General features: G+C 43.0%; 1 protein-coding gene across 9 annotated transcripts in view; it reads right to left on the bottom strand.

The window, feature by feature from the left end:
- The window catches only part of znf521 (zinc finger protein 521), a 98578-nt gene extending 79763 nt beyond the window's left edge, over positions 1–18815 (bottom strand). The window contains exons 1-4 of one of the 9 annotated variants that reach the window (XM_025066056.1): positions 18083–18812; positions 17338–17378; positions 10488–10544; positions 3103–3303 (exon numbers count right to left, since the gene is read on the bottom strand). In XM_025066056.1, coding sequence (XP_024921824.1) covers positions 3103–3303; positions 10488–10544; positions 17338–17377 — 298 coding nt within the window. In that variant the 5' untranslated portion in view covers position 17378; positions 18083–18812. Of the gene's footprint in view, positions 1–3102; positions 3304–10487; positions 10545–17337 lie in introns of all 9 variants that reach the window. The other 8 variants (XM_025066057.1, XM_017042473.2, XM_025066058.1 and 5 more) reach the window with 8 other exon arrangements.
- Positions 18816–20690: the final 1875 nt, after the last annotated feature.

The following is a 20690-nucleotide window of genomic DNA, read 5'->3' as shown; positions in this document are numbered from 1 at the left end:
CACTCTCTTTTTCTCTCTCCCCCATCTCCCTTGCTCTCCCTTGCTCCCTTTCTCAGGCTCCTGCCTTCCTCCGCAGTCCAGCATTAGTGCAATCAATAGCACCGATCGCATCAGGGACACGAGGCAATCCATACCCATGCGCTCCCTTAGCGCACTGCAGTGGTCACGGCTTAAGTGCAAGGAAAGGTGTTATACCTCTGCCAGACGGGAGGGAGACAATGGTCGCCATTGATCGCAGTGACATGTAACATCTTTCTCTTTCTCTGTCCGTCGGGTGTGGTCAACATTCTGCTAGTCTCTCCTAAGACTTTATTTTGGTTTTGTTGTGTCTCACTGTACAGCATGGACACATGGTAAGTAGGCTTAAATTAATGCTGAAGGTGAAAGGTGTATACAGGCAATTCTGCTTCTGCTAATTCTCCGTATACACTTATAGGACAACAGCTCGGGGATAAAGCTGAGCTGTGCTCTGTTTGGGAGTCGGAAAACCAAACATCCATACGTGGATCGGTTCCAGTCGAGCGATGTAATTTATTTACCGAAAATAAAACATGTAAGACTGTAAAATAGTAGCGTTTAGCAGGTGCTAGTGGTTGATTACAAAATGGTTCTAATAAAAGATCCATCTGTGAGTGGAGACCTGATGTAAGGCAGACAAATTGGTCATGGATGTCTACATAATGCCACACAGGAAATCACCTCCAATATTCCAGAACACACACAACAACAACAACACACACACACCCACAAAGTATTTAGTATGCCATCTAGAAGTTTCTTTTCTCCCACTGTGTTGGAATACTAATAGAGTGTTTCTGCACAATCACAATGCCCTAATGGCAATTAGATTCTTTTGTTTGGTTTCCAAGGGGGCTGTTATCCAAGTCGTATTTTTTTCATCATCGAGCAATTAAGAGTTATTTGTCCGTATGATTGACATTTATAAAAGCCAGCCTTAATTATACTTAAAAAATAAACCACAGTCAGCCATGATCATATTACAAAAGAACATAAGAGATCTTCCATTTTCATCAAACACCAAGGACCAAGAAAACACTGTTTTTTTTTAATACTTGAAAGGGGTCTGGACAAAGAGTTCAGAAATGTGTTTCTAACATCAAAATCTCAACTTGTTTTGCAGAAAGACATTCATTCACTAGTTCATCAGTATTTTCAGACATTTAAAAAGTTTGGTCAGACAAGTTCAAATTCTACACTAAAGCATAGATGTGACACAACAAATTCCTTTTTAAGTTTAAACTTTTTTCAAATTGAAGACTAATGATGAAAAATAATGTGTTATTTTATATTTATTCTGACCGTGAACTATGTGCTAAAAACACATTTTAATTCAAAACATGTTAATCAATGGCACCAATACCTGAAATAGTAATAGAAATAAGGGCTGGCTCACGGACCTTAGCTACTGCTTGTTTTGCTGCTGTAGGCATTGACTGCTGGGAGAATACCCACAGTTCACTGATAACTATTTTTACCTGTGTGTTCAAATTTCAAGCCAATAACCTTGTCCCGTATCTCCTCTCTACTCTCCTCTCCTCTCCTGACTCCCTTGTGGCTCTGTCTTTAGTCTGTGGGTAAATCCTAACCCAGAACTAGTAATCCTAACCTCAGCCTGTTACTGTTGTCATTATTGTCTCTATACTATTGATTAAACTACAATCTAGTCTGTTGGGGGCAGGGCACAGGGGTTCACCTTGTTAAAATGAAGAATAAAATAATAAAAACAGTCTCTGCAATTTCTTTTTTATAGTATTTCATTATTATATTTAATTGATAAATATATATTTTTTTATTAATTTATTTTGATTGTTTTTGTGAACTGTCTAGTCAACTGACATTCAATGTGTTTTGTAAATACTGTGCCATACAAATAAACTGAGTTGACCTCATTTTGTGTTGTTGTTTCCAAGGGTCTCCAAACAAACTGCCCACTAATCACACATGACCACATCTGCCGTGAGACAGTGACATGCCATTGAACAATAGGCTGTTTTTGAAGCCTTTAGTTGACTGTATATATTCAACTTCGATCCATGAGTGTGCACTGATTTCCACCTTCTACTCTCTGTCTACATTGACACCAGAGAGAAATATGCTGGCAAGTTTTTTTTCTGAATACTCATGTATACATATGTGGTTAAACATGGGGAAATTTAAGTTTGTGAGAATACCCCATGGTTAAAGGAAAATCTTGGTAAAACCCTGAGGGATACAGGGCCTATAATTTGTGGTTTGCAGACTGTGGGTTGCAAAAACTGAAATGAAACAACAGTTTTGTTTCTCTGGAGAAGCTTTTCAACTCTGCTTTCTAAAATCTAAAAAAAAACGACCATTACATTAGATCCTGTTCGAACTCTGTTGCAGAACAAGAGAAGACTCTGCACCAGAATGTTGAAAAATATTTGTTAGATGATGTTTCTCAACGCAAGCCTGTGGTGAAGTGTAAAGGAGGGCAGTGAGGAGAAGCACATGAAAACCTTCACTTCACATCATTAGTTCTGTCTGCCACCTTGTCAGGGTATTTATAGCTCTATTCATCCATCAACAGGTCAATGACACAGTCTGCCAATGGCATCCTTCTCTTTTAGTCCCACTAGGTCTGACTACAGCAGCAAGCTAGCATCGTGACCAGCAAAGGGACTTTCCTGCAGCAAGGATCAGTTTCCTGTTGGTGGTCTGGACACTGCGGGACCCTGAAGCAGCGAGTGAATCTCAAATGAAATCTGAGGACTAGTACAGTGCAACATAAAATGTTATGTTTAAAAGTGGGGGAAGGACAAAATGTAGACATTCAAATTAACCATACGTTAGCTTTCAGCGATTTATTATCGGGACAGATGGAGGTCTATTTTGGTGCAGACGTGGATCTAGAACACGTTTAAATTTGAGCTTTGTGCATGTCTACGTTCTTGGAAAGCTGCAAGGCCAACTGGTAGTCTGGTGTAGCGCTCCCCTTGGTGCAGTGTACTAACACACATAGTGTGGCATATTCTCGAGTGAAGGCGTAGAGTGAGAGTGGGAGTGGGAGAAGAGCTGAGTGGCAGAGTGTAGGGGAGGCTCGGTGGGCTGAACGTTGTTTACCTGTCAGCTGGCATTGATTAATCTTGTGTTCGGTGAGATCGCTCAGCGACTCGAACACCTGCCGGCAGCTGTCGCAGCTGTGCAGCGCAGGCTCCTCGTCCTCCTCCTCTCCCTCCTCTCCTTCCTCTGGAGAAAGCAGCCTCTTCTTCAAATGCCCGGCCTCACCATCCTCCGCCGCCCTCTCGAGGGCGCTCTCTGGATCTGCCAAGCCACAGGAAATGACAGCGCCACATAGTCATTGGGGTGACCCGTACAGTGAAGTACAACAGCTTCCTCTGGGTGACAATAAAATGGATTTCTAGACTCTGGATTTAATAAAAACAATAATAAAAGCTGTAATAAAAATGCAGGTTCAATTTGGGCCTCTGTAACTCAACCACTCATGCCACAACAGAACTGTTGGGCAGGTGAGGGTAAGAAATATACAGACACACACAAGCAAAGCTGGCACACACACACACACACACAAACAAATGGCGCACACGCACACACACACACACACACAAACAAATGGCGCACACGCACACACACACACACACAAACAAATGGCGCACACGCACACACACACACACAAACAAATGGCGCACACGCACACACACACACACACAAACAAATGGCGCACACGCACACACACACACACACACACTCGAAGAGACTCAGTTCTGTTATTAGAAATGATTTTACGTTGTGTTTGCCCTGCTTCACCCAAGCTAAACTTCACTATATGAAACTAGACTGATGGGAATATGAGTAGTCAATAAATCCTGGATTGCAGTTTTGGCTGGACCAAAGAAATATGAAACTCAGCCAGTACGTGCTGAATTGCATCAGTCTGCATCTATCAACACGGACACGTCATGTCATTTTATCTTGACATTCAACTTAGAGCAGTTTCTGTACAGCGCATATCGTACAAAACAGAGGCTGGCATCACGACACACACTTCCCTAAATTATTCAGCCTTGCTCGCAGGCAGCCGCGGGTCGCGCACATCAATATTCTTCAATCCATCTGCAGTTTTGTCTCTTGTTGGCTTTGTGCTGCAGCAGTGCCAGGGGTGGGCCGCTGACTACTAACAACACAGACTAGGATTATGAAATATAATGCAAACTCCCCGGATTTTAAATGATCTAACAACAAATCTGATCAGTGTAACAATAAGCGTCTCTGCTCTGAAGCACACCGAAGCCAACCTGACTCTTACTCTAGCATCACATAAATAGACAGCGTGGCCAACAGCTCTCCTGCTCCCCTGCTGCGACCATTATACTGCACAATACAACTGATTAAAAAGCCATACTTACAATGAAACAATCATGTCACCCTGCTAAGGCATTGTGGGGGAGAAAAGCCCTTGCATTTCACTGGCAGCCATTTCAAGCCCCCACTGATTCAAGTGTATCTCAGCTTGTCCTAAAACTCCTGAGGAGGATGCAGGGAGGAAGCCTGTTTGTTTCACCTAGCACAATGTGCCTGAGGAGGAGTATTGGGTAGTGATGTGTGCAGGTGTGGGTGTGCATATATATAGTAAATAGTGTATGGGGTGAATACTAAGGCAGCCATTTTAAGTCCTAACTCTGTAGGGTGTCTCTGAACCTGTAAAATTCCTTTAGGAAAGGCGTTCCAGAACTCATCAAGGCCACCCAGGATTTTTTTTTTCCTTTCCCCCCACTTGCGCCAAGTATTGATGTAACATCACACCCTCCATTGTCCTTCCCTCTTGGCGACTGAGGCTTTCGGAACATGCCCTCTAAAAATATCAGCACTGTGGTCCCTGGTGGGACCATGCAGAACAGAACAGAAGGTGTTTCAAGAAAATGAAAATCCCAACCCAATCCTCACAGATGCAGGTCTTTCTTGCTCAGGGGGAAACACTTCTGACTGGGGCCAAAAGCCACACAATATAGACTTATGATTCATCCACACAGAGAGACACACAATTCGCAATATGCACTGAAATGTGAACACTCTGTGTCTTTTTTACAGGGTGCCTGTGGAGGAGGTTAAGACTCCTGCATGAATCATTAATTTTTCTAATATTACGACCTGATCCTGACAGAAAAATAACAACTTTTTTTTTTTCATTTCAGTTAAAACTCAACACTCCGCGTGCGCAATTTTTCATGTTTTTCGAAGATTTTGGCAAAATCCATATATAATATATTCCGTGATATACAGATGAATGAGAAGATTCTAACTTTTGCAAGGTCTACATTCAATTTTCTTCTATTTCTTCAAGTTTTAGGTGTAACTTTGAGCGCATTCAGTGGATCACTAATGTTAATAGGGTTGGTAAGTTAATAAGTTGATCTGTGGTACAACACTGTGATGCAGTGCTGTGAGTGTTCACTGCTTCTTATTTCGATGGACTAAGGTTGGTCGAGGGAATGAAGGTGTGGGAGGTGGGGGTGTCTTGGCAGGGCAAGGTCACGTCCAACCCTGGGATTAGAGAGCCACGTCGATACTGAAGTTCCTGTGCCTCTGGGCCTCATACAGTAATCCATCAGATCAGGACATCCTCTTCTTCCAGTCTCTACAGGCTGGACAGCAGATCAATACCAACTTAGTTGCAGTATCTGACAATCACATGTGGAATATGAAGGCGAGATGTGTGGCATATCCAGAATTTTAACACCAGTCTTAATTTTGCTCATCAGTTTAACAACGCTGGTGTAGATGGTGAGGACATGAGGGAGGCCACATTGACCCGTGATCCATATTCTGATAAGGTCAGCTGAAGATACGACGATCACAGCTCGGTGTGAGAAATTATTCAGGGAGGAAATTTAATAAAGATCTGACTGAGAGTTTTTTTTTTCTTTTTTGGATGTGGATTTTCAGTCTTTATGGCGGTGAAACTGCATTAATTCTATATTAATATAAAAATGTGAATGGTGACTGACATCCACACTGCCATGTAATACCTGTCTGAGTCAGACGCCATCCATCATACACAGCCTGGGTGCCTGCTGACATTTATCATGCCACCACTTTCATCTGTAAGTTGAGGAGTCTCTGGACCCACCACTCTTATATTATTGAATATCTCAGCTTTTAAATATTTATAACCTTTTAATTGATATTCTCTTCTCTGCTCCATTAGCCCCACGAGGGACCCCTTGGTCCCTAGCAGGGAAGCCTTCACACTTGTCCCCCGCTGTCTAGACCACACACTGAGGCCGGCGAGAATAAAGTGACCACGTGAGAAGGAAAAGGAATGACACGAAAATATATTTGCGTTAGTGTATGAGTAAAAGGGAAATATGGCCAATTTGTAACGCTTAATCTGCATAATCTTCTCCTGAAAAGTTAACTCTCGCTACGAACTGCACATGGGATTTTCTGTCAAACTGAGGGCTTTCAAATGACAGACAAAAGTTGTTGGTTGTGGGGCATTTTCCAAGATGCAATATGTGTCAAAATTTGTCTTTCAAGGAAAAATTGTGAGTGTGAAAAGTGTGCAGTGCACTGTGGACTCTGCTGCCTGTGGTTACAGTACGTCAAGCTCCATTAGAGCTCCGCCACAGTCCTTCTTTGAGCAATGGAAGACAGCAGTGTCGAAAACATTACCACTAACTCACCCGTTTCCTTATCTACTTCCCATCAATCCTGCAGATCATGATCCTAGGACGCTCCATCGCTGGCAACCCCTCCCCCCGCCCCCAAAGTTCAAATTAAGAATTTATTTTAACCAGCGAGCAGCTTCTGTCGACACATGTCGGCGGGCCTGATCAAAGCTAAGCGCGCTCCTTTATCAGAGTGAGAGAGGCTGTCAGAAATAGGGGGACATTAAGATTGAATAACCTTCACACGGTAGCTGGCGCCTCATTATTTAAAAATCTAAAACTTTCGCAGCGTGCCCTCCATATATAGGTCACACTACATCCTAATGCCACATGTGCCTCCGAGTGTATCCTCCTCTGTATGGATGGGATTTGGGGGCTTCCACTAAGCTTGTCACTTGCACTGATCCCCCCCATCATTAAAGAACACTGAGATCTAATGCCAAGACTGAGAGTTTGACTCGCAATATGGAGAATTTGCATGAATGGCGAGCGTTCTACCTTCACTTCAGAGTCACATTGCCGTCTGATGCCTCAGAAATCCACAATTATCGCCAAAAGCCATCTTCCTGACACCGCTACGCACTTTACAACCTCAAATTGAACTGCTGTCAAATGTTGTTAAACGCCTTTTTATTGGTTACAAATAAACGCACCGAAAAATTTGGGGAAAATGTGACAACCTGCTGAGATTAAAATAAGAGGAGCACGGAAACAGAGGGAGAAAATGTGGCAAACAATTACAGGAGAAGACGCAAACAATGAAGACAGGGCAGAGGACTGCACGTGACGGGAAGTAGCGCGAATAATCACAGGTGCGGTGACGACATCAGCTGCCATTAGACATAAAATAATACAAATTTACAACAAAGGAAGGAAACCAAAGCGGTTAAATGGGAAACATACCAAATTCTCTCTCTCTCTGTCTCTCTCTCTTGCTCTATGTCTCTCTCACATGGAGTGATAATATTGAACGGAGCGCCTTGCTATGCCATTAGTGCAGTAAAACATCAAAGGAAATGAATAATAGAGAATATGATTTTCTGAAGTGGTGAAGTGAAAGAGTCCTTTCCTGTTCCTGCTGTAGCGAGCCCTGCAGTACATTGATCTGTGGGCAGCCTCAACCTCAGCTGGAGCCAGACTCTCGTACGCTGTACCACAGCACCACGCTCCTCTACACCACGGCACCTTGCCACCCAGACACCTCTTCAAATCTCTCAAACACTTGCATTTGCCTCAGTCCACTCTGCTCCAACACCCTCTCACGTAAAAAACAACCTCGATCTCACATAGCCGAGAGCAAAAGACAGAAAAAGAGAGAAAGGAAAAAAAAAGAAGAACTGATGTATATATTAGAGAGAATGTTGGAGCATGTGGTTATAATTACACACAGGCAGCACAGTGGTAAAGCCAAGCTGCGGATCTCAAGACTGCTTGACAATCTCTGGGTAAAACGCGCACAGCCTCATTAAATCTCAGATATCACACTGTTTCTGCCTCTCTTACGCTACGCATAATACCGTCTATCTTTCAGAATGCCTCTTTTGTTAGCATTCCTCCTTTTCCTCTTGCTACATATCAAACATGAATGAGGAACAGGAAGCAGGGCTTACGGAATGCTTGTAGAGTCACAGAAGAGCACGGCTGGGGGTCTACTTATGAGGCAGATCCCGACACCGCGTCTGATTAAGCTTTTAGCTTGTCAGGAGTGTAACAGCTATTGTGGCCGTGTCCATCAGTGCCGCAAATAACTCACAAGCACACAAGTGACTCCACAGCACTCAGACCTGAGGCTGGAGGAGGGGGGTTTGAGCTCAACGGAGAGACCGATGAAAATTTAAGATACGATGAGACACAGGACAAAGTTGAACATTAACATTAAAACCTATAATTTGCTTAAATCTACTTTTAAAGTTGATGCCACTGAAACTCAAGTCCAACAGGTAAACCCAAGGCTTTTTTTTGGGTGTCATGGCTGTCATCGGCGCAATAGTCAATAGTATTTTGAAATTTCTAAGCGAGTCCTGGGAAATATTTATATGTAGAATGGAAGCAAAAAACATTGTACAGAAATGGGCCGCATTGACTTAGAACATCTAATAAACCAGCACAGTCGACTGCTGCATCTCTAAGACAAAAAATTCAATCTAGTAAAGAACTGCTGTCTGATATTTTGGGATCAAGCTTGTCTGAAATTGACGGAAAGACATAAAGGTCGGCCTCCGTCTACTGTATATGCAGCTGTGCTGAAGGAAACAGACAGTGATTCTGATGATCAAGAGGTGCAGCAGCAGTTTCTGAGCCAGCGTTGCTTTGTAGATATAGAATGGGTAGAAGTTCTGCCTTTGTTAAAAATGCATCATTATAATGGGAGTCAGCCAACACCATCAGCCTAACAGGAATATTTAAAAACTTCATTTGCATAACCGCAGCAATCTCATATCCCAAATTATTCCTGGGGTGATTTACAATTTTCTTCCGCTGTCCTGATTTTTTTAAAAGCATGAACCAGGTATTAAATTCACGAGTGTGGCTTTGTACTTTTAATGGCCACAAAAGTTCACCTTCACCATTGTTCTCAGTGACCATTTTTCAGGCTGCAACATGAGGCTACGTTTTTTAAAAAATAAACCAGTCGTACCAAGTCAAATGAGTAAAGTGAGAAATTAATTTGTGCGCCCTCCTGATTTCTCCACAGGCAGACATCGATCTTGTGGCTGCTGTCTCTCCTCACTCTGGAGATAGAGGTGGTGCAGAGCAGGGAGAGAGGGGATATTGGTGTCTCATAGAGGGGGTCGTTGTAATCAGCCACACTCATTAGCTCTGCTTTGGCTCTGGATGACAGGAGGTCTCCCAGGCTAGTCTCCCTCTCATGCCTGGACCTCCACCCCTGGAGCTGCTAGTCAGTTAGTCTGGGAAGTCCATTTCTTTTGCAAAGGGAGTGCCGATATATACGTATCAATACACGTTAGCACAGCAGCAGCTACGCAGTATGTACCGCTCTGTGCTTTTTTTCCCCACATCCCACGGTTAATACGTCTCTGATCAATCGTTAGAAACAAACAGGAAGGAGATGAAAGACCTCAGCACGTGTCAGGAACAGTGCTTTCTGTGCTGCCGAACCTCAAAGTCATAAACAGGTAGGAATAAGAGCAGGTTTCGTCTACTTTGGTGCTCGCACCTCCATCCTTCCACGCAGGAACACTCAAAAAGCTGTGTGTAAATGCTGGACTAATGTGGCAGCGGAGGAGTACTCAGGGTCCCCAGCCTGCTGGGCAAAACCATCCATATCGGGTTTAAAATAACCACACCTGAGACTTAACCTTTACCAGAGACAAATGAAATGAAAATATACAGCTTGGTGCATCAGGAGCAGCCTTCATTCATAGGGGGCTTTCTGCTAGCCTGACCTGAATTACCGCTATTTTCCTGGAGGGCCAGTGTGAATGGCACATGTGGAGACAGGACACATTCATCTGGGTGACTCTATTCTACATCATACAGAAGGTTGGGAGACAAAAAAAAAAAAAAAAGTCACAGGATCTACACGAGAACACAAGGACAGATATAAGCACACCTGCACATATGCATGCATGTGCACAAACACACACACAGCCAACAACCAACGCCGCTCGGCCCCAGTGTCATGAACACGAGCGGTCGTGTAGTTTAGGTATAAAAATACTAAAAGCACAAAAAAACAAACGTCGAGTTTTTCGGCACACACACACACTCTCCCTCTCTCTTACACACACACTCACACACAGAGACACATGATCTACTTTCCAGCCGAAAATGATGAAATATGAAATGGAGCATTACCACTTGGAATGGCAGTCTGCCCGGGACTGTGCTGGTCCTCTGTCACATTGTCTTCTACTGCCAAAAAAAGAAAAGAGGGAGAAAAGGAGGAGAAGAAACAGTTAACAGTGGAAAAACAAGTTCAACACACTGAGATTTCCTTTCTTTCTTTCTTTCTTTTTTCATTATTTACTATTGAGCCTTTCTGCATGGAAACTCCAGGAGATTTGGACAGCTTTTGACAGCTCAACCTGTGGTTCGGGAATAGACGCAGGCCTTTTATATGTATGAGTTTTGGCAAAAAGGCGAACACTGCACCACGTACGTAAATAACATATTGGACTGCGTAATGACGCGACGCGTTATGGAGGTTTCCCATGAAACAGCCTCCCGGCGTCGGCTGTGACCGTGGGAGGAAGGAACACCTTGATGACCGACTCAGTCAGAAGAATTACACGGATTTCACACGGATGATTTGATCTGATCTGCTTCAAAAAGTGGATCAAATTTCATATTTAGGTAGTCGGTTTAAAAGAGTTGAACTCTCCGTATGTGATGGATATTATACAGCAGAGGTGGGTACCATCAAACCGGTGTTCAGCGTCTCATCGACTCTGCTCCGGAAAAGCAGGATTCCTGTTTTGTAAAAGGTGTAAACCTGTGTGCCGCAGCCTTTTTGGAACTCAATACCTTCCTCCTGACATGTCAAGCACCAGAAATGAAATGGATTTTACCAGCGGGAAGAGAACAAAAGAGTCTCCCACCTGTTCCATGTAAAATGAGGGGCTCGCTGAGGACTTCTTACACCTCTGCATTCCACCCCTGCAGTTGAAATGCATTCTCTATTGTGTTTTTTTTTTTCTCTTTTTGAGCCTTTCATTTTCCTGGGCAACGCGAAAGGGGGGAGTCTGACAGGACCTCCCAGTAGGAGAGTGTGGCAGTGATTGCCAAAGCAGAAACTGGCGCACTTATAAAATTGCACAAAATATCCTGTACTTTGCATAATTAAGGCAGGATCCTATGGCGGCAGAAGCCTTTTTTCCTCAGGGGAGCAAAAGTCAGTGTCAAACATGGTGTCAACCCTCGGCGGAAGAAAAAAAAGAGTGATGTGACAAAGTGTTTCCTGTGAAGATGCCAAACGACCCAGCAGCTGTTTCACTGTCAGCCTGTCCACCTCAATCTTTCCTTCAAACGGCCTTTGTGAAGAAAATGGCAGTGGCCAAAAAAAGCACCGTACGGAGAAATACTGTATGCTAAACAAACAGCCGTAGGTTTGGCAAATTAATCGGCCGAATCAATCGCAACTGATGGAGTAGGAAAAGTTGGAAACGGTGGAGGTATTTCCTTTCAAACCACAGAGGAGAACTGCATCAGCCAGCAGAAACCTTGTCCTGTTAAAGGAGGCCTAAGTGACTGACGCCTTGAGAGTTTAATGAGTTTCTCCAGCGCTGTTGAGAGCCGTGCATCCAGGATCATTTAAATGGGCTATGGATAGGGGGTCCTAATAAATCCCCCACGGTTCTATCAAAGGATGTTGGTGGGAGCTGGAGTTTTTGTTTTGATTACTATCCCTGTTGGTGAGATGAGGGAGTTCAGGCAGAAAATTTTATATTTCACACCGCCGTATAAGAACGTAAGGACAACAACAGCAGTTTGCGACGATTTGTCACCACTGTGAACTTATTAAAAGTTGTGTCGTTTAAAGTAAACAGCCTCCGTCGCGGCGCCAGGGCTTTTCTCATTTGCACGTGTCTCGTAGGTAATTAATCGCAGGCGAGGAGTGATCACAGAGAATGAGCTGTCAAGCGAGGGCAAACCCTTGTGATGTCTCGCACGAGCCGGACATTTGATCATCGCAACGTTGATACCAACACAAATAGCCGGACTGTTTTAATTAATACTCATCATCGCTTCGTGGTGACTATTACTTTGGCTGAATACGACTGTCATTAATGCATCACTGCTATCAGTTAATTAATGTTTGACAAGGTACAGTGTATCACTCAGTCGCTGGCAATCTGTAATCACGCTGTGAGCTTTTGTTAATACAATATCAAACACGCTTGGGACTGTTTCAGCACAGCTCCTTTGATTTTCACAGAGTAGGAAAAAAAAAAAAAAACATAATCCCACAACAAGTGACTCGATATTAAAGGCCACTAATTAACACGCCTGACGCAAAAATCGTCATTATTTTCTGAGCATCAACCCCAAAAACAAGGAAGTGGCCTTTATTTTTTCTTAGCTAAGCAGGAAGCGGCACAGACAAACACAAAAATGCAAAGCGTACCAGACGAAACCAGATTTACAAAAACAGATGCTCACCACGTAAGCAGACAATGAAATATAACAACCGCAGAAACTAATGATTTGTGAAGCAAAACATGACAAACTCAGCAGCTTGGACCTGTGCTAATCCATCACAGCAATTCCTGAGTAAGAGAATAGTGAAAAGTGTGTGCGGCCGGTTTGCACAAACACACACAGACGCAGACTTTTGTGCCGTCGACTGACTATTCTTGTGTGGTTCTTGTGTCGGTACCTCGCAGCACTTCTCATGCACAAAAAAACCCTGAGTGTGTTCCTGGATATGCGTGACTCATCTGCTTGGTTACAGCCAGTTTGGACGATACAGTGCCGAGCACAATGGCTGTGTAATCCGCCCTGACTGACCGGGAAGGAGACACTCGCCACGGGGACTACAACTCAATTTAGCTGGGTTCAAGAGGTCAACCCTCCTCAATTAGGGCTGGGAGGGGAGGGAGGAGGACACACACTGCACATGAATAACTTTCTTAATGAGCATTATTTGAACTGGTGATTAGTGTCATAAATAATTTGCAATGGAGCAGCATGTTAATCAGGTGCTATAACGTTTGTAATTCCTCACACACACGCCACGTGCTGTAAGCAAAAAAAAAAAAGGAAGAGTCGTCTATTCTAAAAATTGCACTGCACCTGTAGCAAATTTAAAAAAACGTAGCTTCATAAAAATATTTATATATCAGCGCTTTTTCCACAGCCAAACGAGACAGATGCAAATTTGCCCAGCGTCGTCTGATTGCATTTGCAGCGGTGGTGGGAATCAATCATTGTCTCTGGATCAGAACGCTCTTCTCCATGTGGCAGACAATGTATGACAACAAGAGAGACACATGCCATGGAATAAGAGCAGATATCGGCCAGCTCCCGCGACGCCCAGGCCAACGCACTGAGCTGCACGTCACAGCCACTGACAGCCGTGCTAATGGGATTTTTCCTACAGCTCCATCATAATTTCCTTAATGATAATACTAACCATATTTTTGTGTCACATTAGAAAAGTGTTAATGGGTGTTATGCCACAGATCATTAATTGTGAACAGACTGGAATACTGCAGTTGAGTTTGAACTGAGAACGGCTATTAACTGTTAAGAAGCGTCCTGGAAATGGGGTAGAGAAAATCAAGCCAAAAGTGTGTGTTTATGTGTGTGTGTTTTGCAACTTTAATTGTTCAAATTAGGCCTTTATGGAATTTAACCTGAAACATGCCGAGTACAGAGTATATAAAATAAGTAGTAAATCAAAAGCAGCATATAAACCGATTTTTTTCTTACATTATTTAGGGCTTAAGAATGTAATCCTTGTGTATTTTTACATAAAGCAATGAAATAATAGAATATATGAGATTTTTTAAAAATTAAATTTTTTATGGGTTTAATTTAAGCAGCAATTTTAACGTCTTTACCTGTAAATGCATCCACATCTTTGTCCAGTGTAAATCACACCGGTTATTTATTTATTTATTTTTTACTTTTCACAGGTTCTCTAAACCAATGTGATCTTTCAAATCCTCCTCTTCAGCCACATAAAATATTTAAACTACAGATGAAACAGCAATGAGCTCCTGGCAGCTCCTACTTTAAAGGTAAACGATGCGTAAAATGTATTTATGTATGCATATGACAGACCTGGAATCTTCTAATTAACACATCCGGGCTGGAGTTCAGTAAGGTGTCATGTGAGCTCTGAAATGAAACTATCAACTCACGCCTGACATGTTTCTGGAAGTTTCTGAAGGACAGACAACGTGGCAGTCGTCAGACGCCACAGGCAGGATTTTGGGACAGAGATCCTCCTTCCTCGCTGCTCGCCACAGACACAGTCAACGTGCTTGACCCAAAGCCTCTGCACATCAAAACAAAATTACAATGTGCCTACAGTTGACAAATGTAGAAGGCTCGGGATTGAGTAAATGTCAGTGGCTGGGTTGAAGTGTTTGCATATAAGCGAATGATGTATGGTCTTGTCCTGTGCCATTTATTCCCCCAAGCAATAACGTAGCCGGATCTGTCTCTCAGACTTAATTGAAACGGGACTTGTAATGTTGCCCTTTTCCGCGATGGGACCAAAAACATAACCTCTGACTCCCACAAGCAGGCAATACTGTTGAAGTGGGTGTGTGTTGGGGCTTAAAAAAAAAAAGAAAAAAGAATGCCAACTGTCACAGCATTATTTTCTCATCTGTGCTCACACCACACACGCTATCAAAACAATGCACGTGAAGCCCGTTCTGCCTTCCCTCTGTGTTCCATCACCTCTGCTAATGCTTCCTTCCACGGAACAAAGTGTTCTCTCTGTTTGAAAACGCACCGGCCACATTGACCACTGCTTCCAATCAGCCCAAGACGGCCTATAAAAAGTGAAACCTGAACTTCCTGACCTAGCTCCGCTTGCGGAAACTTACAGTACATACACACACGGGCCTGCGCGTCATGAAAACATGCAGAGACAAATTTTGTCAAGTGTTAAAAATATTAGAGAAGTCTACAAAAATAATCAAAATTCTCCATCTTCCACAACTAGTAAGGAATGCAGCGTCAGACTAGTAAAATGAAAACAACAAAAAAAAAACAACAAAAAAAACAAGGGGAGATAGTTATTGTGGACATCTGTATAAGTGTATCCCTGTCCCTGAGGAAAGACAGACAATGAACAATAAATAACATCTGCCTGGCCTTCTCTGGGTCTGATCCAAAGCAGGGAAATGTCCATGACGTCTCTGCTCTTCTGCTCGGCGCGAGCAGTCGGAACGAAGACATAAAAGTCGCAGTGTTTTGCGAGCTATATTTTTCCAATTTGAATTTTAGTGTCAATAACAAAACAAACAGTGTCATCACTCTGACTTCATTTGCATACTGATATGCTCTCTCTCTCAGTCACTCTCTCTCTCCATCTCTGCCCCCCCCCCTCAGAAACACACCGATTTACACGTGTCTTAACAGATCGTCTGCATCCACACACTTGTAGCATGTAGGCATGCAGGCAGGAGACGATTGTATATAAGTGGACGTGTCTTTTGAGACTAGCAAATGTCATGCCGACTCACAAAAAAACAGTCAATGGCAATCTGGTCGGAGAAAATAGGAAATCTATGTATGGAGCTGTTTGCTGTGAACAGAGCAGTGTAGCTGCAGAAAACAGAATGTGACTTTTTTTTAATTTATTTTTTTAAGACGTGCATGCACTCACATTTACAGCTCTCTCCTGGGTATTGATTTAAAATGGAGGCTGCGTGAATGTAATCTTCCTTTGAGATGAAGACTTCCGAGAGGGAGAGAGGCGAGAGAAAGGGGGTCCGCAGACCACAAGCTGGGAATGTGAAATTGTGGACAATTATTTGCTGAGCAAAACACAATGCTTGCCAGATGAACTGGAGCTCAACCCCAGAAACCTAGCAGCTCCCCTAGCACAGGAGAAAAGTAGTGGCTGAAGGAGTGTGTGTGTGTGTGTGAGAGAGCGTTACGGCTTCAATGAATTATTATTTTTAATATTTTTAAGTTAGTGGAAAATAAACTGGCAAGAGGCAGGAAAGATCAAGAAGTAAAAAACAAGGACATATTCAAATGTTTTGGTTTCACTCCAGATTTTTGCATTTTTAGAATAAACAGCTAAAAAAAAGTTTAATTAAAAATATGAAAGGATTTTTTATACATTTACCGGTCGATTAACAACCGATTAGTCGATTAATTGTTGCTGCCTCATCCCTACAGTCTAGTCCTGCACAACGCGTGTCGACTGAGGAAAAAGAGGAAAAATGTCATGAAAATAATTGGAAAAAACAACAACAACAATCAAACACACACACTAGCCTGGTATTTAAATGGAAACATTAGAGTTCAGTTCTCTGATCCCTAATCACTGCTGAATCCAGATGTTTCCAATCTAATAATGGACAAGTTTAATTAGCAGCCAACACTTGCCTCCCACCTCCTTCAAACAAACAAGAAACACAGCCCTCCCTTTCAACATCATATGAAATGTTTCCTCTTTAGTTTCTCAGACAGGGGGGTCGATGGAAGGAGGAGGAGGGAGGGTGGGGGGTGTCGGGGACGTCACGTGACTCTGCACCCCATTCCATCAGACAGACACAAGTTCCGAGCCGGAGCGTCTTTAACGCATCCAGATGTGCAATGGTTTTTTTTTTTAATTAATGAATGTAATTATTTATTTTTGCGCGGCGCTGTTGCGCTCTTGACCGACAGTGCCCAGCAATGTCTCCGTCTTCTTGTTACAAAGCACCTGAACTATCATTACTGTAGAAATCCTGTGCAAAGTGTGCAGCCCAGAGCAGCCCTCGCCACTCCGTGCCATGTGGGCTGCACACAGACCACATTTTCGTGCGTAAAATACAACCAGCATTTGCCCCAAAATGCGATCAGAAATGCGCAAAAAGAAGGAGGCAGGCGCATCAGTAGTGGAGTAGTAAGTTCGGTCCACACTGGTGCGCGTCTAGACTTCTCATTAAGACCTTTCTGAATTTTTTTTCTATAAAAAAGACAGAAATGTTGTGACAGGCAGCAGCAGAGCAGACAGAGGCTTATCACTTACCTTTCAGTGATCTTGGTTTAGCTTGCTTGCGGCGCGACATCCTACAGAAAAAAAACGCTGAAGTTGCTCAGTTTCTGTCGGATAATTTCAACAACACGGGATGGTCTAAAGGTGCAGTCTCTCTAAATTTCCCTGACCACAACCGCGGCTGCCTTTTGACCATCACAGAAAGGTGCAACTTGGCCCCTTTGACGCGCGGTCGCGGCACGAGTTTGCTGTTGTTTTGTGATGAGTAGGTGGACGAGATAAAATCCGATTAGCCCGATCTGTGCAGGCGACGCCGCTTAGTTGAGCCGGGTATCGGGGAAAAGTGTGAGGATATAGAGATCCCGTCATGCGCTTCCATTCTCCGGCAAAACACACACGCGTAATGGCATGATGTGTTTCCTTTCTTTCTTTCGTTCTTTTTTTTTTTTTTTTTTTTTTTAGAAATAAAAGTGCAAAATGTGCCTTTCGCCTCTCATCTCAAATGCATCCGCGGCAGAAAGACATCAGCAAAACGTCTCCTGTGACAGTGCACAAAAATGTACCAAAACCCCCCGAAAAGGTGTAAAAATGATAAATACACTTTTCACTCCATATCCATCTAACATGATCAAAACTATCACAGACTCTTCCCTTTTCCCTCTCCAGTCATCTAATCATGAATTAGGTTTGGAATCTGATCTAAGTCTAGGTCTAAATTGCTCTTAAAAAGAGGATGAAGAAGCAGAGAGAAGATGGAAGCTCCCTCCTCATCACAAACCTGCAAGGTCTTGGACTGCGCTGTCGCTCCGGTAGTCCACATAATAATGGAAAATGGAAGCAAGGCCCCCAAAGCCATCAGGATGGCTCCAGAGGGGGCCCCTACCCCGCAGGGACTCGCTCTGTACGTAATCACTGAGGAAATCATTGTCAGCCTGCCTGCACTCACACACAGACAGAGAGGCATGATTAAAATCCTAGGGATCGTGGCAAGATGCGGATTGCTGGATCTGCCGGCTCCTCGGATCTGGAGTCGAACTCTAAACCCAGAGTCGGCTTGCTCACCCTGGCGTCTCCTCTGCTTCAGCTCGCCGTCGGCCACTCTCGGTCTACGGCAGACGGACTGGTCCCCCTTCTGGTAGAGATGGTTAAGCAGAGAGACATTTTCTGTGCGGATGTTGACAGACTGTATATGACATGTCATGGCAGCAGCAGATTCTAAGAAGACGTTTACTTTTTATTTTTTTGCACAATCTGGTGGCGCTATTATGAAAATATTATTATTATGACGTTTAAAAAGCAATGAACAGACAGACATTAGCATTCACTTAATCACACTTGCAGTGAGAGATGCGATTGCTTTCATTTTTGCCTCTTTTTTCTTCCTTTGTCCTCCCTTATGTTTTTTTGTTTTTATTGTAGTGAAACTTTGCAAACTGCTATTAATTCACTTTTTTGACAAATAGACAAAATGTCTCAGAAAATATTTTTATTTGTGCAAATCATGCAGTACCATGACTTTAAATGTTTTCATATATTTTCTGATTTTTATTCTCTTTTCTACTTTTATTCTTATTTTCTTTACTTTATAATTTCAAGCAATCTAGTTGAGCAGGGTGTGAGAGTGGTTTGGTCTTTTGCCTTACAACAAGAAGGTCACTGATTCAACCGTCACGGCATTTTCTGTATCGTTTTCATTACATAAGTTGTTTTTCTGCAGCTTCTGGTTTCCTCCCACAGTCCAAAAACACAAAGGATTATGGTCATTTTTCACTATGAATTCTCTGTTTCTTTCCTATACAGTATGTGACCCTGAGACGGACAGAGAAGAAGTAAATTATACCTTTGATATTATTTCTAGTTTTGCACACAGTTTTTCTCTTTTCTCCTTGTCTCCTCCGGACCCCAGACCACACTACTACCATACTAATTCTGATTCGTGAAAATGATTTTGGGAGATTAATAAATCCTGCAGTGGGCATCTCCCTCTTCCCTCTCCCCCTCCACTGCAGCAGCCTTAAGGTTGGCTCTGCCCGGTCACCCCGTCCCCACAACACGCTTCGACTCCAGATTATTAAAAACATCACAGTCACGCAAACTGTGTTTCCCTCCCCACTTTTGATGCACTCCTACTCCGACGGCTTCGTAGGGACGGGCGAAAGACGAGGAAACTGAGCCACTCACTTTTTCACTGCATACCCTACAGCAGGGCAGAGAAGCAGTTGATAAGACAACACCCAAACACTGCCTGCTGTAGCAGAAGACAATTAGCAGCAGCCTTGGATAGCCTTTATTCTAACTTCCTTAACAGAAAGTAAAGTAAAACCATAAAAGTTAATGATGTGAGTGGATTATAGAGCTGCACTTATTCTGTAGGGTTTTTACTTATGATGAGGTCTATAGCGTTGCAGGCGTTTAGGTAATCACTAAAACAGAGTCAGTAATCCAAATGAACACTCAGAGCTGCGGAGCAGATGTGTGTGTTCGCTAACAGCAACCTGACCCTGATTAAAAACTACACACTGAACTTTCATTTCAATGGGAAGGTACATTTTAATCCCATTTCAAGTGAGAACTAAATATTATATGGCCACATGGTGGCAAACAGCAGTAACAAGGTCACAGGGTCTGTGTGTGCTGTGATTGGACAGTAGTCCTAATCTACTATATGGTGGGGAGGGTCTCCTTATTGAGAAGGTCTGGATGACAAAGTACTTTTTACAAATGTAGTGAGTAATAAAGGGTAAAAAACAGAAATTGTTGACAAAAATGTAATCTTTTCTGAATTAGATTCACTCAGAAATTAAATCAGCATTTATAGCCTTTAGAAATTTATTTTGTAGTTTCTCTATGTATTTATTGTTGTCGTTTGTTATTATTGTTGGTATAAATAAATGCACTTTTCAATGTGCTTTAAATCCATAGATGGTGATATACTGGATGACCTACATTTGATGTGTTCTCTATTCTCAGGTTGCATCTTCAAATTTCATTTTTTTTTATTTTATTTTTGGGGAAAATAATTTCCCCCACCCACCAGCTACCACGCAATGCTCGCAAGAGATCAGTGAACCAAAGTGTGACACAGATTGACGTGATGCGCTTTGGTGAGTTCAAAGACCCCCCCGAACTACAGTAAAGTTGGTAAACACACACATATGAGACATCTATCTGCAGCTTCTTGGATTCTGTCAGGAGGTCTCTGTTGCCTTAAAACTTCAATCTTAACAACGCTCCAAAGTTCCCTCGCTCTGTCTCAGTGCTCTGTCATGACGACTCTCCCAAAGTTTTAACCACCTCGACTCACCCTCCCACCCCCCTCCGCACCTCTCCGATGCTGACTCCAAACACAAACGTAAACAGTGCTATTTGGTCCTCCAGGGCTCTTT

Source organism: Cynoglossus semilaevis, chromosome 20 (assembly GCF_000523025.1).
Source record: "Cynoglossus semilaevis isolate Cse_v1.0 chromosome 20, Cse_v1.0, whole genome shotgun sequence".
Lineage (NCBI taxonomy): Eukaryota > Metazoa > Chordata > Actinopteri > Pleuronectiformes > Cynoglossidae > Cynoglossus > Cynoglossus semilaevis.
Note: the sequence above shows the minus strand (reverse complement) of the source record. Positions and strands in the feature narration are given on the sequence as shown.